The 24,805-nt window shown below is 35.1% G+C and overlaps 1 protein-coding gene across 9 annotated transcripts in view; it reads left to right on the forward strand.

Annotated features, from left to right (window-relative positions):
• EXOC6 (exocyst complex component 6) overlaps window positions 1–24,805 on the forward strand; it is a 229,691-nt gene that overhangs the window by 66,474 nt on the left and 138,412 nt on the right. For 8 of the 9 annotated variants that reach the window (XM_047073175.1, XM_047073177.1, XM_047073176.1 and 5 more), the window contains 3 exons: window positions 7,671–7,875; window positions 18,960–19,112; window positions 20,464–20,532. In XM_047073175.1, coding sequence (XP_046929131.1) covers window positions 7,671–7,875; window positions 18,960–19,112; window positions 20,464–20,532 — 427 coding nt within the window. Of the gene's footprint in view, window positions 1–6,968; window positions 7,067–7,670; window positions 7,876–18,959; window positions 19,113–20,463; window positions 20,533–24,805 lie in introns of those variants that run through there. The other variant, XM_047073182.1, reaches the window with a different exon arrangement.

Consider the following 24,805-nt stretch of genomic DNA (forward strand, 5'->3'; position numbering starts at 1 on the left):
AAAAGGTGCCCTCCTCAATACCCATCACCCACCCGCCCCTCCCTCCCACCCCCCATCAACCCTCAGTTTGTTCTCAGTTTTTAACAGTCTCTTATGCTTTGGCTCTCTCCCACTCTAACGTCCTTTTTTTTTTTTTTTTTTTTTCCTTCCCCTCCCCCATGGGTTCCTGTTAAGTTTCTCAGGATCCACATAAGAGTGAAACCATATGGTATCTGTCTTTCTCTGTATGGCTTATTTCACTTAGCATCACACTCTCCAGTTCCATCCACGTTGCTACAAAAGGCCATATTTCATTTTTTCTCATTGCCACGTAGTATTCCAGCCATCCCTTTACTTTTAATCTCTCTTGTATTTTTATATTTAAGGTATTCCTTTGATGCAACATATGGTTGCGTCTTGTGTTTGTTCTCCGCCTAGAATTGTAGAACTTCTATAAGAAAATATAGGAGTTTCTCTTCGTAATACTGGGGTAAGCAAAGATATTTTTTAGAAGGATCACAAAAAGCTATACAAAATTGAAAATTGGACTTCAAATAAAAACTTATTTATCAAAAGACTCCTGTAAGAAAATTGGTAGGCAAGCCACAGACTAGGAGAAAACATTTGAAAGATTTTTTTTTTTTGTGACAGGACTCATAACCATAATATGTAAAGAGCTTTTACAAATTAATAAGAAAAAGGAAAAAAAAGAATGAAAATAGGAACTTCTAGTTTCTGTTCTGACATGTAAAAGAGCCTTGTAGTAATCATTCCTGTCTTTACAACAAGAAGTTAAACTGAAAATAAAAAACCTTTTTTAGATCCATTGGAAAACTGAAATCATAGGGCAATCTGCTACACCCCGAATTAGAGAGACAGGCAATAGAGGCTCTCACAGTTTACTGAGAGCAGAAGCCCCTGCTGGAGCTTGGTAGGAACATTTAAAGGTGATTGAGCATGTTCTGGCTTCAGAGATAAAAATTTGGAGGGGCCCAGGAAGTCCACTACTCTTTAATGAGTTTTAGCTTCAGGAGCCCTACCAGAGTCTAGATCTGGTGGAGCCCTACCAGTGAAGATCACAGAAAAATACCAACCGAGAAAGAGAAAAATAACCAGTTTGAAATAAGCCCTAAGTGTATTCTTAGCAAAGGCCAGCTGGCAAAATTTTGATATGAATCCCATTACTTCAATAGATGTTGAGCTTAATAGTTTTTTTGTTCTTCTTTTTTTTTACCCTAAATTATTTAATTTATTTTTTTAATTTGCATCCAAGTTAGTTAGCCTGTAGTGCAACAATGATTTCAGTAGTAGATTCCTTAATGCCCCTTACCCATTTAGCCCATCCCCCCTCCCAGCACCCCTCCACTGACCCTCTGTTCTCCATATTTAGGAGTCTCTTCTGTTTTGTCCCCCTCCCTGTTTCTATATGATTTTTGCTTCCCTTCCCTTATGTTCATCTGTTCTGTATCTTAAAGTCCTCATATGAGTGAAGTCATATGATATTTGTCTTTCTCTGACTGACTCATTTCGCTTAGCATAATACCCTCCAGTTCCATCCACGTAGTTGTGAATGGCAAGATTGAATTCTTTTTGATTGCCGAGTAATACTCCATTGTATATATGTACTACATCTTTATCCATTCATCCATTGATGGACATTTGGGCTCTTTCTGTACTTTGGCTGTTTTCAGTAGTGCTGCTCTAAACATTGGGGTGCATGTGCCCCTTCGAAACAGCATACCTGTATCCCTTGGATAAATACCTAGTAGTGCAATTTCTGGGTTGTAGGGTAGTTCTATTTTTAATTTTTTGAGGAACCTCCATACTGTTTTCCAGAATGGCTGCACCAGTTTGCACTCCCACCAACAGTGCAAAAGAGATCCTCTTTCTCCACATCCTCACCAGCATCTGTTGTTGCCTGAGTTGTTAATGTTAGCCATTCTGACTGGTGTGAGGTGGTATCTCATTGTGGTTTTGATTTTATTTCCCTGATGATGAGTGATGTTGAGCATTTTTTCATGTGTTGGTTGGCCATCTGGATGTCTTCTTTGGAGAAGTGTCTATCCATGTCTTTTGCCTATTTCTTCACTGGATTATTTGATTTTTGGGTGTTGAGTTTGATAAGTTCTTTATAGATTTTGGATACTAACCCTTTGTCTGATATGTTGTTTGCAAATATCTTCTCCCATTCTGTCTGTTGCCTTTTAGTTTTGCTGATTGTTTCCTTTGCTGTGCAGAGCCTTTTTATTTTGATGAGGTCCCAGTAGTCCATTTTTGCTTTTGTTTCTCTTGCCTCCAGAGACATGTTGAGTAAGAAGTTGCTGCGGCCAAGTTCGAAGAGGTTTTTGCCTGCTTTCTCCTCAAGGATTTTGAGGGCTTCGGGTCTTACATTTAGGTCTTTCATCCATTTTGAGTTTATTTTTGTGTATGGTATAAGAAAGTGGTCCAGGTTCATTCTTCTGCATGTCGCAGTCCAGTTTTCCCAGCACCACTTGCTGAAGAGACTATCTTTATTCCATTGGCTATTCTTTCCTGCTTTGTCAAAGATTAGTTGACGATATGTTTGTGGGTCCATTTCTGGGTTCTCTATTCTGTTCCATTGATCTGAGTGTCTGTTTTTGTGCCAGTACCATACTGTCTTGATGATTACAGCTTTGTAATGCAGCTTGAAGTCCGGTATTTCTTCTTGAGACAGTTTTAATATCTTATGTTTTACGAAGGACTTTGACCACTTTATCTGAGTTGTTTAATTTATTGGCATAAACTTTTATCCTTTTAATGTCTGCAGGATCTGTAGAAATGTTCATCTTTGTCATTTTCAGTGTTAGCAATTTGTATTAATTTGCCTTGATTTGTATGAAACAAGGCTTATCAATTTTATGGATGTTTTCTTTTCTTTTTTTTTTTTGAGAGAGAAAGAGCTCTCACACATGCTCGAGTTGGGGAAGGGCAGAAGATGAGGGAGAGAGAATCCTCAGGCTCCACACCCAGCTTGGAGCCCAACTTGGGCGTGGAGCCAGAAACCATGCAGGCCTTGATCTCATGGCTTTGGGATCATGCCCTAGCCAAAATCAAGAGTTGGACGCTCAGCTGACTGAGCCATCCAGGCACCTATTTTATGGATATTTTCAAAGATCTAACATTTGAGTTTATTTACTCTTTGATTTCTGTTTTTGTTTTTATTATTTCCATTGTTATACTTGGGGTTTAATTTGTTCTTTTTCTTTCTTCAGACAGTGGAAATTTAGAACAGTGATTTTATGCCTTTCTGTTTTATTACACACATTTAAAGTTATACATTTTCCTCTGAGAACTGCTTTATTTGCACCCCACAACTTTTGAAATGTTGTTTTTACTATCTTTTAGTTTAAAATATTTTATTTTCCTTTTTTTTTTTTTTTTTTTTTTTACTTTTGGGGTATTTACAAGTGTATTGTTTACTTTTCAAGTACTTGGAAGATTTTTGGGATATATTATGATCTTTATTATTAATTTCTAGTTTAATACTATTGGGTGAGTGAACATACTCCGTATGATTTCAGACCTTTGACATTTATTGAGACTTGTTTAGTGACCCAGCGTATCACCTGTCTTGATGAATATTTCACGTGTGCTTAAAGAGACTGTGTATTTTGCAGTTGTGGCTTTAATGTTCTAGAAATACCAGTTAAGTTGTGTTAGTGTTAAAACAGTTCAAATTTTCTTTTCCCTTAGTGTTTTGTTTTGTTGGCCAGTTCTATCAGGGGTAAGAAAAGGGTGTTAAGTTTTCAACTATTGTGGTATGTCTATTTTCCCTTTAGTTCTTTAAATGTTCTTTTATGTATTTCAAAGCTCTGTTATTAAATGCATTCACATTTATGATTGTTTTATATTCTTACTGTTTGACTCTGTATCATATGAAATGTCCTTCTTTATCTTTGGTGATATTCTGTGTCTTGAATTCAACTTTGCCTGGTGTTGATGTGGTCATTTTAGTTATTCCAGCATGCTTATACTAGATGTTTCATGATGTATCTTTGACTTTTTTTTTACTTTTAACCTCAGTCTTTATATTTAAAATGTGTTTCTTACCAATAGCATATAGCTGGGTATTACTTTTTTTCATCCAGTAGGCAATCTCTACTTTGTTCTAGACCATTTACAGTTATTTAATTATTATTATGGTTGACTTTTTAATCTTGCTGTTTTCTGTTTGTCTGATTCTTTCTTTCCTTCCTTCCTTCCTTCCTTCCTTCCTTCCTTCCTTCCTTCCTTCCTTCCTTTTTATGACTTTTTTTAGTATATATATTTATCTCTAACTCTGTTCACTTACTAGTATATATCTTTGTTAAACATTTTAGCAGCTACTCTAGAGAGCACAATATGCATGTTTAACTCACCATAGTTCACTTTCAAATAATGTTGTTAGACTTCATCAAAATATAAAACTTAGTACAATTGTATTTATTCCCACCCTCTGTTTGTTGTGTTTTTGTTTTAACATAATTTACTTATGATATACATATATGTTATATATATCATACACCTATTAACCATAATTAAAAGAGAGTTTTTATTTTTTTTTAATTTTTTTTAACGTTTTATTTATTTTTGAGACAGAGTGAGACAAAGCATGAACAGGGGAGGGTTAGAGAGAGGGAGACAAAGAATCCGAAACAGGCTCCAGGCTCTGAGCTGTCAGCACAGAGCCCAACGCGGGGCTCGAACTCACGGACCGCGAGATCATGACCTGAGCCGAAGTTGGCCGCTTAACCGACTGAGCCACCCAGGCGCCCCTAAAAGAGAGTTTTTAATAAAACTTACTCACTTAACCTTTCTGTTGCTCTTTTTCCCTTTTTGCAGATACAGACTTCGAACTGGTATAATTGCTTTTAGCATGATAAATTTTGTTTAGTATTTATTGTAGTACACATCTGTCTTCTGAAGAAAAGTTTCTTGCTTTGTGTATCTGGAAATGTGTTTATTTCACACATTACAAATGTAATTAGATTTGTATATTAGATTTGTAATTAGGTCTTTTTTCCTCTGGCTACTTTTATGATTTTACTCCATATGTTTTGTTTTTATAAGTTTGACTGTGATGTGCTTAGGTGTGATTTTCTTTGCAGTTATATTACTTGGAGGTTATTTAGCTTATTTTGAATCTGTGAGTTGATACTTTTCATCAATTTAGAAAATTTGGGGACTCTAATTTCTTCAAATATTTCTTCACCATTATTTTCTCTCTCTCTTTTGGGAACTCCAGTTATATGTATGTTTGATCATTTAATGTCCGTAATTTCTAGGAACTCTCCTTTTCTCTTTTCTGTTTCATACTGGATAAATTTTTGGACCTATCTTAAACTTTACTGAGCCTATTTTTATTGATCTCACAGTATTCTGAGATCCTGTTTTTTTCTTTGTGTGTATGTATTTGTGCATTTTGCATAATGACTGTTTAGTTGTCTTCACATTTATGAATAGTTTTTTCTTCCGTATCTAGTCTGCTATTAAATAGCCCATTGAGTGAATGAATTCTTCATTATGATATTTTATTTTCAGCTTTTTCTTTTGTTTCTTTGTTATAATATCTGTTTCTCCACTACAGTTCCCCATCTCTTCATGATTCTTAACTACTCTTTTTTTATTAGATTCTATAATACATATTGTTGTTAAAGTTTCATCTGTTAATTACAAGCTCTAGGCCACCTGTATGTATACTTCCATTGACTTTTTTCTTTTACTTTTGGGTCACAATTACTTATTTATGTATCTTGTAATTTTTTCTTATATGTAGGATATTGTATTTAGGATAGTAGAGACTGAAGTAACAACTTCTATGATAGTTAAAAATCTGGTGAATTGGAAATGCTCAGGGGAAGGCAAATAAAGTAAGAACAGTAACATAATTTGTACCCTATGGGCTGGAGAACCATTAGAGTATTCACATGTTTTCCCTTTAAGAATGACACATAATTTTTTTGAAATGTCTCATACTTATAAAAGCACACATCTTGGTAGAGGTTTAATATAGGGAGAAATTTATTTTAGTATTTATAAAAAATAAAAAATGCCAATAATGTGGACATCACTAGATTATTGCAATTGACTTACAAATAGGTATCAATCTGTTCTAGAATAATTTTAAAGATAATTTCCATGATATGTTTTAAAATAGGATGTAAACATATAGATCTGGAATTGTTGTAGATATTGACTAGATGTAATCGTGGCCAAATTGAGGTAATTACTACATGGTAGCATCAGGTGGTGCTGAGATCGTGACCTGAGCCTAAGTTGGATGCTTAGCCAGCTGAGCCACCCAGGCACCCCTAGTCATCTAATTTTTAAATTAGTGGTAGATTTTGTGACAGTTTGCAAAATATACTCTATCTTTGGGAATATAGGCTGGAGAATCAACAAATATCTTTAAACTGAATTAAAAAAATTTTTTTTTACTGTTTATTTTTGAGAGAGAAAAAAAGAGCATGAGCATAGGTGGGGCAGAGAGAACAGAGACACAGAATCTGAAGGAGGCTCCAGGCCCCAAGATGTCGGTACAGAGCCTGGCACAGGGCTTGAACTCATGAGATCATGACCTGAGCCAAAGTCAGGATGCTCAACTGACTGAGCCACCCAGGCACCTGTAATTTTTGTTCTCTAGATAGTGCCTTTCCTCATTTTTAATATCCAAATCAATGGGAAAGTGTCAAATATTATTTGATTAATTAAAAAAAAAATCCCTCTAGCCAAAACATAAGAGACTCTTAAAAACTGAGAACAAACTGAGGGTTGATGGGGGGTGGGAGAGAGGGGAGGGTGGGTGATGGGCACTGAGGAGGGCACCTGTTGGGATGAGCACTGGGTGTTGTATGAAAACCAATTTGACAATAAATTTCATATTAAAAAAAAATCCCTCTACCTACTTTCAGTGGATTTTGGTGGTGAATATTATTGTAGGAAACTGAGAGTTTTGTTTTCTCTACCAATTAATTATAATATCTTCGCCGAATTATATACTCTTTGTGTTTCAGTTTCTCATCTATAGAGTGTAAATAGTAATGTCTGCCATAGACATCTACCTCATAGAAGACTAGAGAAAATCAAAGTATGTATATGAAAATACACAGCAGTTTCTCTGGGGCATAGGCTGTATTTTACTAATTACTGCATACTCACTGTGTCATTCAGTATATATTTGTTGGGTTGAAAATAAATCAGTCTGTGGTTTTTTACTTGTTTTTTATGATGCCTATTATTATTACTAAGTGCTTTAAATAGTGTAAAATTAAAAAAAATCTCCTTAGTATACATTTTACTTTCATTTGAATTAAATCCATACATTATTTATGTTACAGTACATGGATGGGAGAGATATTATGAAAGCACATGTCAAATAACTAAATATTCTCATTAAAAATTTTGGAACTTTTTAAAGGTATACATTTAAGGTACTATGATGACTATGATACTGCTTATGGTGTTATAGATTTAGATGAAGTGAAATAAGGAAGCTGTATGGTAGTATAAGTCATGAATTTTCAGCATACAAACTTGTTCATATGGTTTATAGTTTGTGTAAATAGAAATAAATATTAATTTTTCCTATTTTAACTATAACTGTGTCCTTTTTGATTGGAGTGTTTGGACTGATTATTTTGTAAAATTAATGTAATAACTTTTTATAGAGTTTTATTTTTAACTTTTCACAGGTATTATTCTGCTCTAAAAACTATGGAACAATTAGAAAATGTGTATTTTCCCCGGGTTAGTCAATACCGGTTTTGTCAGCTAATGATAGAAAATCTTCCTAAACTCCGTGAGGATATTAAAGAAATTTCCATGTCTGATCTCAAAGACTTTTTGGAAAGCATTCGAAAACATTCTGACAAAATAGGTGAAACAGCAATGAAACAGGTGAGAATAAAAAGAAAATTCTTAACTTAATGTTTAAAAAAAATTTTTTTTAAATGTCTATTTTTGACAGAGAGAGAGAGAGAGGCAGAGCATGAGCGGGGGAGGGGCAGAGTGAGAGGGAGACACAATCTGACACAGGCTCCAGGCTCTGAGCTCTCAGCACAGAGCCCGACGCAGGGCTCGAACTCACAGACCGCGAGATCATGACCTGAGCCAAAGTCAGACACTCAACCGACTGAGCCGCCCAGGAGCCCCTAATTTAATGTTATTTGGTGGTGTAAGTTATAGAATATATCCAAAGTTTACCTTTTTTTTTTAGTTACCTAAAATGCTTATTTTTGTTTAGCTTAACCCTTTTCTTATTTTTCCTGAATCTTGCTTGGAATGGATTTAATCAGCATTTTCTTTTGGTTTGCAGTTATTCTGTATTTAAGTAAAGTCAATCTAACTTGACTCACCAGCCTTTCTCCTGGTAAGTCAGGTATAATATTAACTTGTGCCAGCAGACAAATTTGCTGTAAAATTAGCCGAACCACAAACAGAGGCGAATGGGATTCCTTTTATCATAAGATTTTAAATTACTGTCTCCTTAAAAGTATTATCTTTGAGTTGACAACTCCTACAGGTCAATAATAAGAAGAAAAAATAGTAGACAAGATTTGGCAGTTATAAAGTTAATGTACCTACCTTTTGAATCAGCATTCTTCCAGATAATTCCAGTGAGAAATGAAAACATGTCCTTGTGATGTTCACAGCAACTCTGTTCACGATTAGCCCCAAACTGGAAACAACCCAAAGGGGCATCAACAGGGGAGTGGATAAACAAATTGTGCTGTATAAAAATATAATGGAGTATTACTTAGCAATAAAAAGGAATGAAATTACTGATATGTACAAAAACAAATATTAATCTCCTGGGCATTATGCTAAACTACAGAAGCTGGACACACAAAAAAGCACAGGTTGTGGGATTCCATTTATATTGCAGTTGTAAAGCAGGAGAAACCAAAGAGAAAAAGTCATGGGGTGCCTGGGTGGCTCAGTGCGTTAAGTGTCTGACTTAAGCTCAGGTCATGATCTCAGGGTTCAGGAGTTCGAACCCCACATCGGGCTCTCTGCTGTCAGCATGGAGCCTGCTTCAGATCTCTATGTCCCCCCACCTCCCCCCCCACCTCTCTGCCCCTTCCCTGCTTGCTTACACATGCTCTCTATCTCTCAAAACTAAAATAAAACTTAAAAAAAATCAGAGCAATGGTTGCCTCTGGTTGGGGAGATTGCCTGGAAAGGGACATGAAGGGACTTTCTGGGGAGATGGAAATGTTTTGTCTTATGCTAAAAGTGCATCCACTTGTCAAAATTGTACAGTTAAGGTCTATACATCTCAGCATATATAAATCTGACCTCAAAGAAATTTGTAAAAAATAATTGGTGTGTGTGTGTGTTTGTGCACTGAGTGGGTAAAGATACATAGATGACACAAGAATGTATAAATATTAATTGTTGAAGGTAGGTGATGAGTACTTGGGAGTTAATTATATTAATCTGTTCACTTTGTTTATATTTGAAATTTTTAGTAAAAAGTTTTAAAGTGATTATACTTTAAAATTTCTTAACTAAAACTTCTAATAATCATAGTGTCATAAAAATAAAACAGTCCTCCTAATTTTTTTTTCTCAAGTATTAGAAACTACTTTAGAGAAGCTTGAGGTGGGGCAGGGTGGGGCAGAGGGATGCCGACTGGGTAGCACCTGAGCTGAGAGCCAGAGAGTGCACTGCAGGTGTGACCTTCCCTTCCTTCTCCTGCCAGGGCTTCCAGAGAAGCTTTTTACTCTATTTTATTATTTTTTAAAAGTTTATTTATTTATTTTTGAAAGAGAGAGAGAAAGAGAGTGCATGCATGTGCCTGCAGGAGCAGTGGAGGGGCAGAAAGAGAGAGAGAGAGAGGGACAGAGGATCTGAAGTGGGCTCTGGGCTGACAGCAGAGAGCCCAATGTGGGGCTCGAACTCACGAACTGTGAGATCATGACCTGAGCCGAAGGCAGATGCTTAACCAACTGAGTCACCCAGTGCCTCTATTTTATTTTATTTTATTTTTTTATTTTTATTTTTAAAAATTTTTAAAAACATTTATTTATTTTTGAGACAGAGAGAGACAAAGCATGAACAGGGGAGGGTCAGAGAGAGAGGGAGACACAGAATCTGAAACAGGCTCCAGGCTCTGAGCTGTCAGCACAGAGCCCAATGCGGGGCTCGAACTCACAGACTGCGAGATCATGACCTGAGCTGAAGTCGGCCGCTTTACTGACTGAGCCACCCAGGTGCCCCTACTTTAGTTTTTAATTAAAGAAATGTATCTGTATCAGACTGTCACAACAGAGGAAATTAAAATTCAGTGTATGAACTTTTTCCCTACTTATTTTTTAATTAGTTATTTTTGTTTATTTATTTATTTTGAAAGAGAGAGAGAAAGAGAGAAAGAGAGAAAGTGGGGAAGGGGCAGAGAGAAAGGGAAAGAGAGAGAATCCCAAGCAGGCTCAACACCACCAGTGCAGAACCCAGTGTGGGGCTCAAATTCATGAACCACAAGATCATGACCTTAGCCAAAGTCAGATGGTTAACTGACTGAGTCACCCAGGTGCCCCTCTACTTTAACTTTTTCCAGAATTATCTTCAAATCAGATAATCTCCATTATATTCCTATTAATCGTTTCAGCTTTGCACAGTATTCTATGTTAATTTAACAGATTTAATAAATTTGTTTAGTAAATTGTTTACTTTGGGGACGTATAGATTTTGAAAATTCTTTATCAGGATCAATATACTTTAATAATAAATGAAAACCATATACAATAATGTAAGATTTGTGCAATAATGTTTTTTAAAGAATTTCCTGTTAACTGTTGCTTATCTATAGCTTATCTATAGGTGGGCTATAGCAGATTTGATTTTCAAATTATTATTATTTTTAACATTTTTTAAAATGTTTTATTTATTCTTGAGAGAGAGAGACACAGAGCATGAACGAGGGAGGGACAGAGAGAGAGAGGGAGACACAGAATCCAAAGCAGGCTCCAGGCTCTGAGCTATCAGCACAGAGCCCGACGTGGGGCTCGAACTCACAAGCAGTGAAATCATAACCTGAGCCAAAGTCAGACGCCCAACCGACTGAGCCACCCAGGCACCCCTCAAATTATTTTCGATAGCATCTTTTGTTCAGATAAATACTTGGTTGATAAAAATATATATTTGTTTTCTGTGAATAAACAAAAGCTATAAAAGATAATTTAAGCCAAAGTTAATTTCCTGTCTTTGCTTTGGAAGCTACATCTGAGGCCATTTTCCTTACCATTGGAATGATAGAAATATGATTCATTGTGGGCAGTAGCATAGGAAAAGAAATGGTAGAAGTGTTGGCCAGCAGGCGAGAGTTGGAACCTTAGATTAATAGCCTGGAAAAGATAAAGACTAAGTAAGTATGAGGGCATAAGGTTTGAAGCTAGAGTTCAGAAGAATCCAGAGATGCTGAATCTAGAGCCTGTCATTATCCCAGAGAACTACATCCGTTAAGAAAGCCCCAGGAAAGGCGAGTGGGTGGCTCCGTCAGTTAAGCATCCGACTTCAGCTTAGGTCATGATCTTATGGTTCCTAAGAGTGAACTCTGCATCGGGCTCTCTGCTGTCCGCACAGAGCCCGCTTCAGGTCCTCTGTCCCCTTCTCTCTCTGTCTCTCTCTCTCAAAAATAAAATAAGCATTAAAAAAAAAAAATAAAGCCCCAGGAAAGTGGAACCAAAAAGATTGGATATTACCTCACTATTCAGGTGGAATAAAGTATGAGATGTCATAGCTTTTCTCTGAAGTGATCATCTTTGTCCTCCACTGTTGACACTTCAAGAGATACTTAATAGGACTGATGCATTCTATAATAAAATGAGAATCAGGGGGAGGCGCCTGGATGGCTCAGTCGGTTAAGCGTCCGACTTCGGCTCAGGTCATGATCTCACGGTCCGTGAGTTCGAGCCCTGCGTCAGGCTCTGTGCTGACAGCTCAGAGCCTGGAGCCTGTTTCAGATTCTGTGTCTCCCTCTTTCTTTGACCCTCCCCTGTTCATGCTCTGTCTCTCTCTGTCTCAAAAATAAATAAACATTAAAAAAAAATCCAACTCTTCGTTTAAAAAATAAATAAATAAAATGAGAATCAGGGGAGCCTCTGATTCTTCTTGTAGCATCTCCCATTTCTTCTCAGGATATAAAGTCCTTTTGACTGATTGTCTCTGATGAGTGAGTGTTCTACACTGGAGAGTTCTTCAACATTACATTCTTGCTTTCAGCATCACAATGTCTTCAGTACTTTTTCTCCTAAGTCTCCTAAGAGCAAGGAGTCCTGTGTATGTAATGGGGATAAAAAAAAAAAACAACCCATAATCACTTGGTAAGGTATTTTCAGCACAAGGATATCAATGGTAGTTTAAAGTTCATGTTCTAGGGGCAGCTAGGTGGTTCGGTCAGTTGAGTGTCATGATCTTGCGGTTCATGAGTTCAAGCCCCACATCGGGCTCACTGCTATCAGTGCAGAGCCCACTTTGGACCCTCTGACCCTCTCTCTCTGCCCCTCCCCCTCTTGCACTCTCTCAAACAAACAAAACAAAACAAAACAAAACAAAACAAAAACCACTTAAAGTTCATGTTCTATTATATAGTCAGTTTTAACTAAGTTTCATTATTAAACTTATCTTCTCGGACCTCTTTTTCATGAATCAGCTCTGGACTCTTTCTACCGAGGCAGTCCACCAAGTCATGGGCCCTAGGATTTCAGGTTTATGAGAATTTCCTGCTGAAAGGGAATGGACTCTTCCGAGTTTATTACCATTATTTTCTTGTAAAAAGCGTCAAGCTCCCTACCTCTGCAACTTAAACAGACCTTTCATCACAGAAACCTTTCCTAATCATGTCTTAATTCCATTATCTAATGTCCCATTTGTGGATTTACTTGTTATATATTTGCTTGAGTATCCTGTAGGCACATCAAATCTAGCATTTCTAAAAGTAAACTATCTTCTTACAAAATGTATTGATTTTTCCTATGTTTATTATGTCACAGAGTAATATGTCCAGTTTTCACAAGGCAGAAACTGGGGAGCACTTCAGACTTTTCAGGAGTATTTACATTCTTTATGTAATTTGTTACTAAATTCTACTCAGTAACGATCAGTTCTGCTTCTCAATTTCTGTCGATTCTGTATCCTCCTTTCTGTGTACCTAGACTGTTGTTATATCAAATTAATTATTCTCCTTATCTCTAGTCTTTTGCTTGCTATTCTAAAATGTGAGTATGACAACTTTCTCTTCAGTGACTCCCAGTGACCCTTTACCTAAATCTGAATTCTTCAGCGTGAAACAAAAGCCTCATCTCCTGGTACTCCTTCCTGTGGTATAGCAGTAATAGATTTCTTACAAATTTTTGAATACACAGTTTGTTTCTTCTATTTAGAATGCCTTCCATTTTTCCAAATTTCCTTTCTGCTGAATTCCTGCATTTTCCCCCAAAAGCTGGCTTAAGCATCTCCTATTCTATGGAATCTGCCTTTCTCTGTCTCACTCTTGCCAGCAAGAGATGGTCACTTCCTCCTCAGTCTATATCCTGTATACTTTTCACACTACATTATAATTCCTTAATTTTGTATCCTTAACTAGGCAGTAAGCTTTTTAAGTGATGGGTTATATCCAATTTATTTTTACCTTCCTGGGATCTAGTACCATGCTCAAATTGAGTCGCACAAAAAGTTATTTTTTTAAAGGATCTTAGAGTTGAGTTTTAGCTTCTTTGGGGAGAATTTTTTATTTTTAAAAATATTTTAAATTTTTTGAGAGAGAGAACGCGGGGGAGGAGCAGAGGGAGAAGGAGAGAGAATCTTAAGCAGCTACCTCACTCAGTGCAGAGCTTGACATGGGGCTCCATCTCATGACTGTGAGGTCATGACCTGAGCCAAAATCGAGTCAGATGTTTAACTGACTGAGCCACCCAGGTGTCCCCAGAGGAAATTTGTAAGGTGAAAAACAAAACTTGTAGTACTTGTAGTACTACAGTACTTGTAGTTTTTTCCCCCTCTTTCTAATGTGAGAGATGAGTCCACTGTGAGTAGAGTGATGTTTAATTAACAATTAAATACCTAAAATTCATAGTCTCAGTTAACACTTTCCACGTTATATTTTCTGGCACACATTTTTATAGTGGAAAACAGGGGACTAAATGGTCAAATAACTTTTGGAAATCTGAGTTAAATTTAAGCATATTTCTTCAGTTATGAATTCTAAATCTCTTGAAAAGGGATACAGTATATAATGTTTATTTAACTTAAATGAGTATAGAACCTTTTCTCAAGAAATACTTGTTGATACTGCTAGTTTTGCATACAACACAGTTTGGAAGCAGTGCTTTTAAAAAATGATTTATACTTCTCTGAAAACAGAAAACCCTTGACAAAGTTAGTTTGGACAGCTTGATACTGTAGTTCCTTCCATGAGGTTGGTTAGTGGATATTTCATAGATTTGGGATTTTGGCCAGAGTGAACCACTCCCTCCCACCAACAGACACACATGCCAGCTCAGGAAGTAAATGGTCCCATGTAACTTTAGGGCTTCAGAAAATTAAACTTTTTTTTTCACTAGCAATAATCAATTGAAGTTAAGGCAGCATATTTTATGTACATTCATGCATGTATATCTTTTTAATTTTTCTGGTATTTTAGATTTAATGTGGCTGGTTTTTCACTTAAGAAAGAATTAGTGGGAATTCTTTTGTAAAACTGACAATATTCCAAACCAAAGGTCATTAAAATAGTTGAATCATTATTTAACTTGACTCATTGAAATGAAGAGGAATATATTCTTTGGTAATTCATATAAAGCTAACTCTAGGATGAGAACCAAAGTCTAAGCAATGGAACTGTTAGACATGGACTTTAAAGTTAGCATAGTCAAAGCACTATAAAACAAGATTAAGAATTTTGGCAGATCAGTTAAAACCATAAAGCAAACCATCTGTAAATTCAGAACTGAAAATAATATGAACATATTAAGAACTCAGTGTATAGTTGGCAGAACAGCTTAGACACAGCTAAAGAGAGAATTAATTAACCAGAAGGTAGGTCAGAGGAAGTTATCCAAATTGAAGCTCAGAGAAACAGAAGGATAGAAAATAAAGAGTTTAAAGACATATGAGATAAGATGGAAAAGTTTAACATATGTGTAATTATAGTCCCAAAAGGGAAGAAAGAGAGATGGACATAAACAATATGGATAGACCTTGAAGCCATGGATTCAAAAAGTGTTGTGAATTCTAAGTGGGAGAAATACAGAAATCCCATACTTAGGCATAGAATAGTAAAATGTTAGAAAAGTAAAGAAGAAAAATCTTAAAAGCAGCCAGAGGGGAAAATCTGTTATCTTTAAAAGAGCAGTAATAATACTAATTTATAGCTGACTTCTCAGCAGAATCAATGGAAACCAAAAGACAGTGAGCTAATACATCTGAATTGCTAACAAATCTTATCTGTCAACCTAGAATTGTTTACCCACCAAAAAATGTCTTTTAGAAATGGACGTGAAATGGGAGCACCTGGCTGGCTCAGTTAGTATGACGTGTGACGCATCTTGATAGACATGACCTTGGGATCATGAATTCGAGCCCCATGTTGGGGTTAGAGTTTACTTAAAAAAAAAGAAAGAAAGAAAGAAAGAAATTGGGGATAGAGTTTACTTAAAAAAAAAAGAAATTGAGATGAAATGGAGATATTTTTCAGATAAACAATACCTAGAGAATTTATTTCTAGCACGCCTACATAAAAGAAATACTATTTTCAGACAGAAAATGATCCCAGTTAAAAACCCAGAGATGTTACAGGTAAACAGGACAACTATTTTGGGTAAAATTGCATATATTATATTGGCTGTGTAAAACAAAAACACAGGATTTACATATTTATAGAAACTATTTTATGACAACTATTTTGCTGGCATGTTGGTTTTGGACCCACACTACCTCTAAATCATGACTTGCACAAGGATAATACCTTTCCCTCTCACATACCTGTATTATATTTACTTTGATATGATTCAGCTACTATCAACTCTTACCTTTGTCCCTTTATTTAAAATAGTGCAAGACAACAACCACATATAAGTTAGAAGGAGAAATGATATGGGTTTGAAAATTTCTATTAAGTTATTCTGCTTATAGGAGACATACCTTACATGTAAACATATAGAGAGGTTGAAAGCAAAGGGATGGAAAAGATACCTCATGCAAACATCAATTAAAAAAACTGATGTGTGTGTATTAATATCAAAGCAGGCTTTAAAACAAAATTATTAGAAGAAAGAGGAACACTTCATAGTGATAAAAAGATTCAGTTAATCAAGAAAATAAACAGTTCTAAATTTTTTCCCATAATAATGTAGTCTCAAAATATATAAAGCAAAAATTTGTATGTATTAATATCAAAGCAGGCTTGAAGACAAAATTATTAGTAGAAGAAAGAGGAACATTTCATAGAGATAAAAAGATTCAGTTCATCAAGAAAATAATTCTAAATTTGTTCCCATAATAAAATAAAATTTATAAAGCAAAAATTGTCAGAATTAAAAGAAATCGACAACTTGATCATAATGGGAGATATTAATAATACACTTCTCTCAGTAAATGCTAGAACAGTAGACAAAATTAATAAAGATACAGTCCTTTCAAATAATATGATTAACAACACTGACCTAATTGACATATGTCAGTATATTGCATGATTTCAGAATATACATTTTTTTTTTTTTATTAAATTTTTTTTTTTCAACGTTTATTTATTTTTGGGACAGAGAGAGACAGAGCATGAACGGGGGAGGGGCAGAGAGAGAGGGAGACACAGAATCGGAAACAGGCTCCAGGCTCTGAGCCATCAGCCCAGAGCCCGACGCGGGGCTCGAACTCAGACTGCGAGATCGTGACCTAGCTGAAGTTGGACGCTTAACCGACTGCGCCACCCAGGCGCCCCCAGAATATACATTTTTTAAAGAACGTTTACCAAAATTGATTACATTCTGGTTCATGGAGCAAATGTCAGTAAATTTAAAAGGATTGAAATGATAAATGTTCTCTGACCATATTGGAATTATTCCAGAAATCAGAAAAAATAGGTAAGTAGAAAATCTCTGTAGGTTTGGAAATTAAGAAGTAAAATTCTTTTTTTTTTTTTTTTAGGAAGTAAAATTCTAAATAATCCATAGATCAAAGAAGAAACCCAATTTAAACCAGAAAATATTTTGAATTATAACGAAAGTATGACATATCAAAACTTGTAGGGTGCAGCAAAAGTCACATTTAAGGGAAATTTATAGCCTTAAATTTATGAATTAGGAAAGAAAGGCTGAAATCAGTGACATAAATATTCATCTCAAGGAGTTAGAGAAACAATAAACAAATTAAATTCAAAGAAAATAGAAGGATATGACCCAAACAGCACAGGTAACAAAAACAAAACAAGTGGGTTTATACCAAACTAAAAAGCTTCTACACATCAAAGGAAGCAATTAACAGTATGAAAAGACAGTCCACAAAATGGGAGAAAATGGTTGCAAACTGTAGGTCTGATTAGGGATTAATTTCCACAATATATAAGGACTACATAAAAATCAGCTAGGGGAGCACCTGGGTGGCTCAGTTGGTTCAGAGGGGGACTTGGGCTCAGGTCATGATCTCATGGTTTGAGTTCAAGCCAGTTTGAGTTCGAGCCCCGCATTGGGCTTTGTATTGACAGCTCAGAGCCTGGAGCCTGCTTCAGATTCTGTATCTCCCTCTCTGTCTGTCCCTTCCCCACTCTCACTCTGTCTCTCTCTCTCAAAAATAAATAGAGATTAAAGAAAAAAAATTTTTTTTATATCAGCTAGGGATTTGGATAGACATTGCTCCAAAGAAGACATACAGATTGCCAGCAGGTATATGAAAAAATGCTCAATATCACTAACCATTAGGGAAATGCAAATCAAAATCACTGTGGAATATATCACCTCCCCCCTCTCATGATTGCTGTTATCAAGCAAAAGACAACTAATGTTGGCAGGTGTGTGGAGAAATCAGAGCCTTGCATACTGTTGAGGAAATGCAAAATAGTATAGTTGCTATTTTGAGGAGGTTCCTCAAAAAGTTATTAAATTTTTTTTAATGTTTATTTTTGAGAGAGAGAGAGAGACAGAGCATGAGTGAGGGAAGGGCAGAGAGAGGGGGAGTCAAAAAGTTAAAAATAGAACTACAGTATGATCCAGCAATCCTAGATAGATATCAATCCAAACGAATTGAAATCAGAATCTTGAGAGAGATTAGCACTTCCCATGCTTATTGCATCATTGTTCACAATATCCAAGATACGGAAATAATACAGATGTCCATTGACAGATGAGTGGATTAAGAAAATGTGGTATATACGTATAGTGGTATGTGGTATACGGTCTTTAAAAAGGAAATTGTGACATATCTAAAATAGTCAAATTCATAGTCTCACAGAGTGGAATAGTGGTTGCCAGGAACTGGGGCAAAGAGGAAATGAGTTACTCATCAGCAAACCTAAAGTTTCAGTTAGGCAAGATGAATAAGCTCTAGAGGTCTGCTGCATAACCTTGTACCTATAGTCAGCAATGTATTAATATATTAATATTAGTATGTGTAAATGCATATACACTTAAAAATTTGTTAAGAGTAAATTTCATGTTAAGTACACTTACCACAGTAAAATAAAATTAAAAAAAAGAAAATGGAAGGAAATAATCAAGAATAGAAATCAACATAAGAGAAAATAAAATACATTAGGGAGGATCAACAAAGCCAAAAATTGGTTCTTAGTCTTTTCAAATAATATTGATAAACCCTGGCACAACTGTCCAGAAAGAAGACTGAGAACATAAATCATGAATAAAAAATGAGACATTACTCTAAATCCTTTACCCAAGCCCATTAAAAAGATGGGAAAATATGAACAAATTCTTGAACTGATTTTGATCATAATAATTGTTGTAATAATCTGAATTTTTCTTTTTCCAATATAGGCACAACAGCAGAAAACCTTCAGTGTTGCTTTGCAGAAGCAAAATCGTGTACAATTTGGGAAGAATATGTACTTCAATGATAGAATTCCAGAAGAAAGGAATGAAGTTGAATTGAAACGTGCATTTGAGGAAGAGGATGAGAATGAAGAAGAGGTGACAGGAGTTCCTTCCTTTTTTCCTCCTTCTCTCCCTCCCTCTTCTTCTTCCCTTTCTTTATTTTTTTTTCCATGAATTTCTTCTTTTCAGTTGTGATGTACATCTTTGTGACTGTCAGTCTTTCTATGTGCAAATTGAATTTATGTAGATCAGTTTGTAATGAGCTATTAGAACAATGTGTCATCCGAAATAATAGACTGCATAATTGACAGAGAAACAGGATATATTCTAGATTACATTTATAAGCCATAGGTAGTTGAACCTGGGTGTTCTGCCATAATTAGCAGTAAAATTGTAAATGTAATGATTTTTTTTGTAGTGATCACTCATTTTAATTATCTGTGGCAAACTTTTAATTTCATGATGGCTTGACCTTGCTGTTTAGTCTAATTCTGGAAAGCCCACCTTCCCCCACCCCCCATTAGTGCTGAGATATTACAGAATGGTTCTAATATGATTAAAGTTTTTTAATTCTTGAAAAAGTTTTATGTCTAGAAAACTTGAAATTATTCTTAAATATTCACTTTCTTTCATCCTCTATATCCAAATTTATTCCTAATCTTACTCTGTACACAAAGTCTTCAGTTGAGCCTACTTTCTGTCTTTTCCTTTGAATGTTTTTTGAATTTAGTTAATACCATGAGGAGGCTGTTAAGTTTTGCTTTGTCATTGAGATTTTAAATTCTGTTTCTAAGGTCCTAGTCAGGGCATAGTAGAACTTTTAATTAACTGATAAACCATATGAATGTATGCCCATGGTCTTCTCTGTGCTTTGAAAACAACTGAATGTTCAGTATGTATGTTTCTACTATATGCCTGAAGATGAGTGAGACTATATGCATTTATGCGTGTGTATCTCCATGTATGTGTGTATGTACACACATGTATTTGTATGTATATGCATATGTTGTGGAGTCTGATATTGTACTGAATACAGACAAATAAACTGCCTAAGACAGTTTAATGTCTTCTTAATGTGGAATTAGTGAGTCCTGATTAGTCTCTGGAAATTAAATAAATGGTTTTGAAATTTACTTTTTTGTTCTTTCTTAATCAGTATTCAGAGAATCTCTATATTCTCTCCTCCCAAGCATGTTAGTGATATACAGTCTCTGTCCTTTAATCACCTTATAATCTAAAATACTCAACAATGATGATTAATACATAAAGAATGAACTATTGAATAAAAGCCAAGACAATTAAAAGGCATTGTGTTAATACTGTGTGATTTTTATAGTTGATAAATGTTATAACATGAAGTCTATGAGTCTCCTTGTCTATCTTTAACTTAACATTATCCAACAGTAAGCTAGTAGTTTGATATTTAAAATGTGGTTTTATTTCTCAGGTCTTAACTGTTCAGGATCTGGTTGATTTTTCTCCTGTTTACCGATGTTTACACATTTATTCTGTTTTGGTGAGTATCTTTTGTATATGTATAGTGTGTGTGTCTGTGTATATGTGCACATATGTATGTATATACACATAAATATTTGTATAATAAGAAAGACATGTACACATTTTAGGCCTGCTTTTCTGAAGTCTTACCATAAATTCAATGAGTTGTAAATCTTCATGCATAAATATTTGTGAAATATTCCCTGCAAGTAAAGCACTTACTTTTTTCTATAAATTATCATAATCTGCTTTCAAGTGATATACCACTTCATGTAGAAGAACCTTAACAATATACTTTCATTTCATCCTTCTTATAGTTGTGCTATTGTTGCATCATAATTATTTTAAAATATATTGCTTCTACATATGTTTACTTCTTCAACATTATGTTCATTTTTGATTAAGCAATTATTCTTTCGAAAAATAATAGCATTATTGGGGCGCCCGAGTGCCTCAGTCAGTTAAGCATCGACTCTTGGTTTTGGCTCAGGTCACAATATCACAGTTCTTGAATTCAAGCCTGTTTGGGATACTCTCTCTCTCTCTCCTGTCCTGCTCATGCTGTCTCTCCCTCTCTAAATAAATAAATAAGCTAATTCCAGAACATTTCATTATCAAAGAAAGAAACCTCTTACCCATTAATAATCACTCCTCATTCTCCCCTCCCTCAGCCCCTGGCAACCACGCATGTACTTTCTATCTCTATAGATTTGCTTCTTCTGGATATTTCATATAAATAGAGTCATAGTAAATGTGGGTTTTTGTGTCTTGGCTTCTTTCACATAGTTGGAAGTTTAGGTTATTGATTGAGATCTTTTTTGTTTTTTAATACAGACATTTACAGCTATAAATTTCCTTCTAACCACTGCTTTAGCTGCATTCCATGAGTTTTTGTATGTTTTTTTGTTTCCATTCATCTCAAAATATTTTCTAATTTCTTGTTATTTGTTCTTTAACCCAACAGGTAGTTAAGGGTGTGTTGTTTCATTTCCATATGTTTGTGAATTTCCCAAAAGTTCTTCTGTTACCAATTCCAAATTTTATCTCACTGTGGTCAGAGACCATACTTTGTATGACTTCAGGCCTTTTAAATTTATGGAGGCTTGTTTTATGGCCTAACATATGGTTTATCTTGGAGAATGTTCCATGTGCATCTGAGAAGAATGTGTATCTGGCTGTTGTTGTGGTGTGTTGTAGACATCTGTTAGGTCTAGTTGATTTAATACTGTTACTCAAATCTTCTTTCCTTGTTGGTCTTCTGCCTATTTGTTATTGAAAGTGGTAATATTGAAGTCTCCAATCGTAACTGTTGAATTATCTATTTTTCCTTTAGTTTTGCCACTTTTCATTCATGTATTTTTGAGGCTTTGTTTTTAGGTGAATGTATATTTATAATTATTATATCTTCATGATGGATTAACCTTAGTTCATTATGAAATGTCATTCTTTGTGTATTCTTTTTTTTGGCTTACGGTCTATTTTGGCTGATACTAGTATAGCCACTCTAACTCTTTTGGTTACTATTGGCATGGTATATTTTTCCATCCTTTTATTTTCAATTTCTTTGTGTTTTAGAATCTAAAGTATGTCTCTTATAGATAGCATATAGATGAATTTTTAAAAATCCAGTCTGCCTATTTCTGCCTTTTGATTGGAGTGTTTAATTTAATTCATTTGCTTTTATTTCATTTCATTTCATTTCATTTTAATTTAATTTTTAATTTTATTTTAGTGTTTATTCATTTTTGGAGAGACAGACACAGAGAATAAGTGGAGAAGTGGCAGAGAGAGAGGGAGACACAGAATCTGAAGCGGGCTCCAGGCTCTGAGCTATCAGCACAGAGCCCGACACAGGGCTCGAACTCATGAACTGTGAGATCATGACCTGAGCCAAAGTCGGATGCTTAACCAACTCAGCCACCCAGGAGCCCCATAGTTCATTTGCGTTGAATGTAATCACTGATAAGATCAAATTTGTACCTACCATTTGTTTTAATATATCTTATTTCTTTTTTGTTCTATCCCTCCAATACTTTCTTTTGCATTAAGTAGATGTTTTCTCATGAACCATTTTAATTCTCTTGTCATTTCTTTTAACATATCTAAACATATATATATTAGTAACATAACTACATATATATGTATGTTAATTATATATAAATATATTTAAATATATAAATAAACGTAATATATGATAATTAACATATATATGTACACACATGTAATATATATAGTATTTCCTTAGTGTTTGCCCTGGAGATTATAATTTACATCCTACCTTAAAACAATCTAGTTAGGGGCTCTTGGGTGGCTCAGTCGGTTAGGCGTCCGACTTCGGCTCAGGTCATGATCTCACGGTTCGTGGTTTCGAGCCCCGCTTCAGGCTCTGTGCTGGCAGCTCAGAGCCTGGAGCCTGTTTCGGATTCTGTGTCTCCCTCTCTCTCTGCCCCTCCTCTGTTCACGCTCTGTCTCTGTCTCAAAAATAAACAAACATTAAAAAAAATTAAAAAACCAGTCTAGTTCATATTAATCTTCCTCTTTTGTGTTATTATTGAGATACTACTTACATTTTTATACATATAAACCATAATAGAACTATTTATTTATACAGTTGTTTTCTGAATCAGAAGAATGGAATTACAAAAATAAAAGTATGTTTATACTGTCTTTATATTTACCTCTATATTACCTTTACTGAGACTTTATTTCTTCATGTTAATTAGAGTTACTGTCGTGTCCTTTTATTTTTGCCTCAAGGACTACCTTTTGTATTTCTTTTAGGGAGGTCGACTAGCATCAAATTCTTTCAGTTTTTGTTTATCTGGGAATGTCTTAATTTCTTCTCTGGTTTTTATGAGTAGTTTTTCTAGATATAGAATTTTTGGTCTTTTTCAGCACTTAGAATATGTCTATGGAAGGCATTTATATTTAACTATATCTACAGAAGGCATTTATAGGTAAGGAGTTTTGAGGTTTGGATTACTCACTGAAATTGGATTAAGTTAAAATTAAAATAATTGAAAAGGAATGGTAATTATGTTAATTAGAGCAAATAGCATTATCTTCATTAGTTAGCTTAATTTTTTCTTTTAGCTCTCTAGTAAAAGCAGGACCAACTCTGTACTTATGAGCCAATATAAAAGTGATAAGCACAATATCAATCTAAATGTATTGTTTTACAAATTAGTGATGTTTCAAGTGTGATGAGCATTCTTGAATAGACCTATAAAATTTTTTTTCTTGGTAAAGCTGTAATAAATTATAGTATCATTTTTATTTTGTTTTTAAAGTTTACTATTTTGAGAGAGAACATGCACGCATGTGCATGATTGGGGGACAAATAAAAGGAGAGGGAGAGAGAGAATCTCAAGCAGGCTCCATGCTTACAGCACAAACTCAGGAGCCATGAGGTCATGACTGGTGCTGAAACCAAGAGTCAGACGCTTAACCGACTGAGCCACCCAGGCACCCCTAAATTATACTATTGTGTAAAAACAATCATACTTTTAGTCTATTCTATGATGAAATAATTTTTCAAATGTGTGTGTGATTATAAAATACTTTAACTGCTTAGATTCTTTTCAAATTTAGTGTTTTATGTTTTATAATATCAGGTAGTAGTGTATACATTTACCCACATTTATAACCTGAGAGAGAGGATAGGTTCCATCAAGATTACATTGATTACATTGATATATATAGTAACATTGAAAAATTGGCTTCCAAGGGTGCCTGGGTGGTTCAGTCAGTTGAGCATCCAACTTCAGCTCAGGTCATGAGCTCACGGTTTATGAGTTTGAGCCCCGCGTTGGACTCTGTGCTGACAGCTTGGAGCCTGGACCCTGTTTCTGATTCTGTGTCTCCCTCTCTCTCTGCTCCTCCCCTGCTCATGCTGTCTCTCTCTCTATATCAAAAATAAATAAACACTAAAAAAAATTTAAAAAAAAATTGGCTTCCAGTTGTCTGATCTCAAGTTTTTCTTTTCTTTTTTTTCTTTGTTTTGTTTTTAAATTAGATCATACTGGATTCTAATCAAGATGAGGTTCTTAATTATCTCAGTCGTTAAAGTGGCTTGTCTTGTGGTTTGATTCTTTAAAAATTCCTTTCAAAATAGATTTTTTTTCCCTATAGGTTTTTGGTGGAGAAGAATGATTTTTTGCTTTGATAATGCTTAATTTTTCTGTCTTACATGGGCCCAGTAAACTGCAGTGAGTGCCAACAGGCACTTCTGTTACTTTGTGTTATCCTTGTTCTATGTCTGCCTGATCCAGAAGGATAGTGACCATGACAGT

This window comes from Lynx rufus, unplaced genomic scaffold, assembly GCF_022079265.1.
Source record: "Lynx rufus isolate CCGP_SWC_20201006 ecotype Redwood Valley unplaced genomic scaffold, mLynRuf1.p SCAF_11, whole genome shotgun sequence".
In the NCBI taxonomy this organism is placed as follows: Eukaryota; Metazoa; Chordata; class Mammalia; order Carnivora; family Felidae; genus Lynx; species Lynx rufus.